This window comes from Cetorhinus maximus, chromosome 2, assembly GCF_964194155.1.
Source record: "Cetorhinus maximus chromosome 2, sCetMax3.hap1.1, whole genome shotgun sequence".
In the NCBI taxonomy this organism is placed as follows: domain Eukaryota; kingdom Metazoa; phylum Chordata; class Chondrichthyes; order Lamniformes; family Cetorhinidae; genus Cetorhinus; species Cetorhinus maximus.
Genome location: NC_135880.1, coordinates 121,433,967 through 121,440,025, shown reverse-complemented (window position 1 = coordinate 121,440,025; position 6,059 = coordinate 121,433,967). Strand labels below are relative to the sequence as shown.

Below are 6,059 nucleotides of genomic sequence, written 5' to 3'. Positions count from 1 at the left end.
CTCCCACATCCCTGACCAGCTCCAGAACCGTTCTTCCACTGACTGTTCCCACGAGACTCTGGCTCCCGCCTCCTGCCACCAAATTCCACCTCCCACCAGGGGCGGGATTTTTATTGGTTCATGCGGGCGGGTCACTTAAACCTGTCTCGCGGGGCAAGGTGACAGGTGCGTCCCCATCCCCCGCGAAACAGGCACGTTTAAAGGGGAGGGTCGTAAGCAGGAAGAGGCAACCTGCTCAGTCTATCCAAATTGACACTTCAAACCATTAATGAGCTTGTTGTCAGCGGGGCCAGTTTTGTATTTTCTTTCCAAGGTGTGGATTCGATACGCTCGTGGAACCACGACAGGGAGGAGCGAGCTCGACAGAAACAAGAGGCGGCTTTGAAGAGGAAAGGCTCAGAGGATCTCATTCACTGCCAACCAGTTGTTCTCAGTGAGAAGAATTATCTTTCACATTTCAGCATTCTTGACAAGAGCATTTTGAGGGAGGCTATTTTGGGGGGGAGGGGGGGTGGTGGTGGTGGGGGTGTTGGGTGATCGGCTCTTTGCTAATGGGTTTCATGGGTTCATAGCAGGAGGGTTCACAGGAAGACTCCGTTAGAGGAAGAGATCATAAGAACATAAGAAATAGGAGCAGGAGTAGGCTATTCGGCCCCTCAAGCCCGCCCCGCCATTCATGGCTGATCTGCCCCAGGCCTCAACTCCTCTTTCATGCCAGCTCCTCATAGCCCTCAACTCCCTGATATTTTAAAAAATCTATCTACCTCCTCTTTAAACACTTTCAGTGATCTAGCCTCCACAACTCTCTGAGGTAGAGAATTCCAGACATTCACTACCCTCTGAGAGAAGAAATTCCTTCGCATCTCAGTTTTAAATGAGTGTCCCCTTATTCTGTAACTATGTCCCCTAGTTCGAGATTCCCCAACTAGTGGAAACATCTTCTCAACATCTACCCTGTCAAGCCCCCTCAGAATCTTGTACATTTCAACAAGATAACCTCTCATTCTTCTAAACGCTAATGAATAAAGGCCTAAACTGTTTCCCGTTCTTGATAAGTCAACCCCTTCATCCCAGGAATCAGCCTAGTGGATCTCTTTTGAACTGCCTCCAATGTCAGTATATCCTTTCTTAAATATAGGGAACAAAACTGTACACCGTACTCCAGGCATGGCCTCACCACGGTATCAAGCTTTCTCCAACCAGTGACGAGAAGCAGCATCTACCAGGGCAGATTCAAACCCCTGTGCAGCAGGGGCACAGGGATGAGGAAAATGGGACAGGAACAATCTAGCCTCTCACCTTACATGATTCTCACCAGCGCACTCCATCATTGACCTGTGCTCATGACCATCCCTATGAGGTGCTCCTCCTGTGGCTGAGGATCAGGTAGAGGCAGACTGCTCACCGGTGCCTGTCTGGGTCTGAGATGCCCTTGGCAGTTGGCCTCAGTGTGGTGATGCCAGGGCTTGGGAGGGTGGTGCAGTACCTCCAAAGTATGCTACACTGGCAGTACTAGCCTCTGTCACAGTGTATAGATATATACAGATGCTTTTCCTGTCAGAAGGGCCATGGAGATGGATTATGATGACACAGCCCATGAGGAGTTGCCCCTTTATCATCATCTCTTGCCACCTCAGCCCTTTCAAGCAGCTTTGATCGCTGGAGGTAGCCACCAGCTGTGTTGCAGCTGGCATCCACCACATGCTTCATTATGCTGCTTGGGCCACTGATGAGTCAATGCTACAGATCACGGTATCAGTGCACTGTTCCTGCATCCAACCTGAGTGATGCTGCACGTGGCTCTCCATTAGGTTGACCACTCTCTCAATGGAGAAGCCCTTGAACTCAAAGCACTACTGAGTCATTGTGGAGCACATGAGATAAATGGCTCCTCTGTTCTCAGCCCAGTACCCTGTGGTGTTTAGGTAACTCTGACATGTGGCCACCTATTTCATGATTCATGAGGCATTGTATCTCCACCCTGCTCAGCAGGACTGTGCCTGCCCTCCGTCCTCTGAAGGGCACTGACCACAGCCAACCCTGCATCTCCGTATCCTCATGCTCTAAGGTGATGTGTGCTTCATCCTGTGCCATCCTCTCTAATACCATGAGGACTCACTGAGGTGTGAGTATCTGCGCTGCTAGAGGTTGTGCAAGAGTGATTTGACAGTTCAGGTTCTGAGGTGTCTTCCTCCTCTGACTCCTCAGGAATCTGTTGGTGTGGTGTGGGCTCCTCCCCCCCTGCTGCTAGCTCTGTGGGAGGCTAAAGAGAATTAAGATGGTGATGAGAGATCGGAAATATCAACAGATGTGCTGCTGCTAAAAATAATGAAGTGACCTCTTATGAATTGATAGCTGGTTGCACAGGGAGCAAAGTTGTGCATCCCCTGAAATCATGGTGATGTTGAGATGATTTCACACTGCCTACAGCGGACTCCCATTTCTCCATCCCCAGCATCCCTGTGGCTTGACAATCTGACCAGGTCAAGTGCCAGCTCCTCAAAGAGCATTAGCAACGCTAACTTTGGCAGCCCATTGCCCAGACCTGCCCTCTCATTCTCCCTGGCATTCAAGTCCTGCAGTCTGCACTGCAGCCTTCAGTTGAATTTTGCTTAGGGAGACGTCAATGCTGCTGAGCACGCATATCTTCCATGGTCAGGAGAACTCTATGTGCCCTCAAGGCGACCTTCTCTTTTGCACTCTGGTAACTGCTGACCAGAAGGGATACCATCTGGATATTTCTGTGGGCTCAACTTTCCAGACCTAACAAGGAGATTTAAGCATTTCATGCACTGCACCCAGTTCCTCCTCCCCAATTCTCTGCGGCTGACCTTCTGTGTCACTCCAGACACGCTCTTTTGGTGAGCCCTGCAGGCTTTCAGCTGCCACTGGCAGGGAACAGGACAATTCTTCTCTCAGTCACCACCTCCAGCAGCACCTTCAATCTGATAAACAGGGAGATGAGGGTGGTGGTTATGGGGGTGCTACCCTGGCACGGGGGAGCCTTGTTTCTCACTGCCATTTGCTCTACACCTTCCTCCATCTTTTAGGCAAATGGCAACCTCAGCAATGGATGCTGCTTATCCTTTAAATTGGGCCTGCCACTGCCTAAATCTGGCCTCCCCTCATCCACTGTTGCCAATTGGGCTGCGAACACAACTCTAGGCAAATTAGTTGCTTTACATAACATGATTTGCAACACATGCATATTGCTGACGCAGGTTAGCTTTTCATCAAAATACTTGACCAATTGATGTTGACAATCAGATTCCTCCATTACACATATAAAATACTTATTTTTCATGCTCTGCTGACAACTAGTGAATAATTTTGACTGCATATTATGGATTTTGTGTTGCTTATTAAAACATAGTTATTTACTAATTAATCAACCAGTGAAGATAACTGTCATGCAATTTAAGGATAATTGACAAAATTAGCAGTGTGAACATTTCAAGTCGGGCTGCATGTGTATGATTAATGCATTCAGAATACGATTGCTTGTATGACTATGGATGTATGTGAATACTGGATAGGTATGACTATGGAACTACATTATCCATTATGGATCAACTGAATTCTGATAAAGGAATCATTTGTTTGCCAAGAAACATGAGACTTGGGATTGTACTTTGATGATAATTGCCACAGCTGCGGTTTATCTGACAGTTCAGGTGAATTTTTCATTCAAATCTATTCAATTTTGGCTCTCCATTTCTATCTCAGAGCAATAAATCACACTGCTGCCAGGCCACTTAACCCATTATTTTTAAGTCTAAGTGTCCTAGCAGCAGCATGAAAACCAGCCTGAATTCAGGAAAATCGTAATCAGCATTATTTTCATTCTTTCGTGGGATTTGGGGTGTTTTTCAGTCCATCGTGGGGTTTTACTTGGAGCTGGTGTACTTGGTCACCATCTTTGTCCCTTCCGACACGGCGTGCTTGGCCAGTTCCCTGGGCAGCAGCAGGCGCACGGCGGTCTGGATCTCCTGGGAGCTGATGGTACTGCGCTTATTGTAATGGGCCAGGCGGGAAGCCTCAACTGCAATGGGCTTGAAAATATCATTCACAAATGAGTTCATGATGCTCTTGGCCTTGGAGGAGATGCCGGTGTCCGGGTGAACCTGTCGCACCACTTTGTAGATGTAGATGGGGTAACTCTCCTTCCTCGTCTTTCGCCGCTTCTTGCCTCCCTTTGCTGCTGGTTTCTTTAAAGCTTTCTTGGCTCCCTTCTTGGGAGCTGGTTTCTTCTCATCAACCATCTTCAGTTTCAGATGGGATTTGGCTGTCACTGGCAAAGCCAATATTTGTTGCTCATCCCATCCCATCCCTAATTGCCCTTGAACTGAGTGGCTTGCTAGGCCATTTCAGAGGGCCACATTGCTATGGGTGTGAAGTCACATGTAGGCCAGGTAATGATGGCAGATTTCCTTCCCTAAAGGGCATCAGTGAACTAAATGGGTTGTTACAATAATTGATGATAGTTGTCATGGTCACCGTTACTGATACTCTTTCGAGTTATCAACAGTCACAGATTGCAACTCTTTTCGAGTACAATCACAGTTCTTGGTTTCCGGGAGTAGGACATGAACCCACAACCCTCTGATTCAAAGGCGAGGGTGCTATGAACTGAGCCACAGCTGACACCTGTATTCATTTAATTTAAGTTCCACCAGCTGCTATGGTACCAATTTCTGGGAGCAATTTGGATGAGGCATTTTTCAAGTGGCCACCAACAGCAATTGGGCTAATGAAGGAGGTTTAATGCTTATTGAATTGATTAGTTCTCAGAGAACAGCAGCTGGTTCTGCTCCATTCAGGATACTTTACCAGTTTCTGGGGTAAGTAGCACCCACCCATGAAAATTGGTCCTGATATTTCATGGGGAGCTGGGGAGAATGCAAGGGAGCATTTAATTGGCTGAGGAACCCAGCAAAACTGGGACTAAAAAGGCCCTGCCAATCATAAGGACAGGACTTTCTTAGACTATTGTTGGGTCATCTCCCGCTCAGCAGCTAGCCAAATGGACAGCCTGGCTGGTCAGATGGAAGGGGAAGGTTTTGGGGAGAGGCTATGGATAGTGATCAGTGGAGGTAGCCCACTTAAGGGAGGCCCAAACATTCTTTGTGAGGCCCAGAAGAGCACTCCTCAAAAATGAATTTTTGGAGTTGGGGGTGGGGGATGTGGTGGGCGTGCAGTGATGGGGTTGTGAGGTGAGGCAGTACGGTGACAATTTTTTTGACAGGAATCATGGCAGGTGCTGGCCTCTTGTGAATATTGTTATCTCTCTCTCTCTTCATGTAAGGGACAGGAATAGGTGAGGATTGGAGTTCTCGTTATATCCCGGACAATGGAAATAATACATATACTGATATTAGTGCCAATTTTAAGTCATTTTAGTCAAGGCCAAAAACAATGACAACAAAATTTGGGCCGCCTAACTTTAAAGTCAAGGAAAGCTATTAAAACAGTACAGTTGAATGACTGAAATAATCCTTTTGGGAGGCATTAGGCTATATTTATATAGAGTTTAATTTTCCATAGTAATGAAGATGTGTGGGATTATTCTGTCTGCTGTAATATTGCCACCAGTCTGCTCTTACCATGGAAACAAGTATTTTTCTGTTGATTCAACTCCTTACTGCAAATTCATTTTTCCACTGTTAAATAAACTGAATGGTGGTATATCACTTTGTACACTTAGTAGCAAACAGTACAAGTGAAATATTAAAACAAATGTACAATGCAGTACCATGCTAAAGTTGCCATTATTTTTACAGTTTATTTTTACCAGTACATAAAGTGAACCATTCTTCTTCATGTGGTGAAAGTGACTAAAACATCCGTATAGCACATTAAATTAATCCAAAGCAGCTATTTCCCACAACTTCTTTACCGCTTAAATGTGTTGACAATAAAACACTTCAGATAGAACTCAGGACCTTCAACTCTGTTTAACAAACTCCTACTCACAAATCTGCCACATATTAAGTTATTTTCATACACGAGCTTTGATTTTACTGCAATGGCAGTTTGAACTGACAGAGTGCAACAAACCT

At 46.2% G+C, this 6,059-nt stretch overlaps 1 protein-coding gene across 1 annotated transcript; it reads right to left on the bottom strand.

The window, feature by feature from the left end:
• Positions 1-3,887: 3,887 nt before the first annotated feature.
• On the bottom strand, positions 3,888-4,262 carry LOC144690512 (histone H2B 1/2-like). The gene has a single exon (XM_078558074.1). The coding sequence runs from the start codon at positions 4,260-4,262 to the stop codon at positions 3,888-3,890; it is 375 nt and encodes a 124-aa protein (XP_078414200.1).
• Between the last annotated feature and the right edge of the window lie 1,797 nt (positions 4,263-6,059).

What these genes read in the sequence shown, in the direction of transcription:
- LOC144690512 (XM_078558074.1), bottom strand. Translation starts at nt 4,262, where the DNA reads ATGGTTGATGAGAAGAAACCAGCTCCCAAGAAGGGAGCCAAGAAAGCT.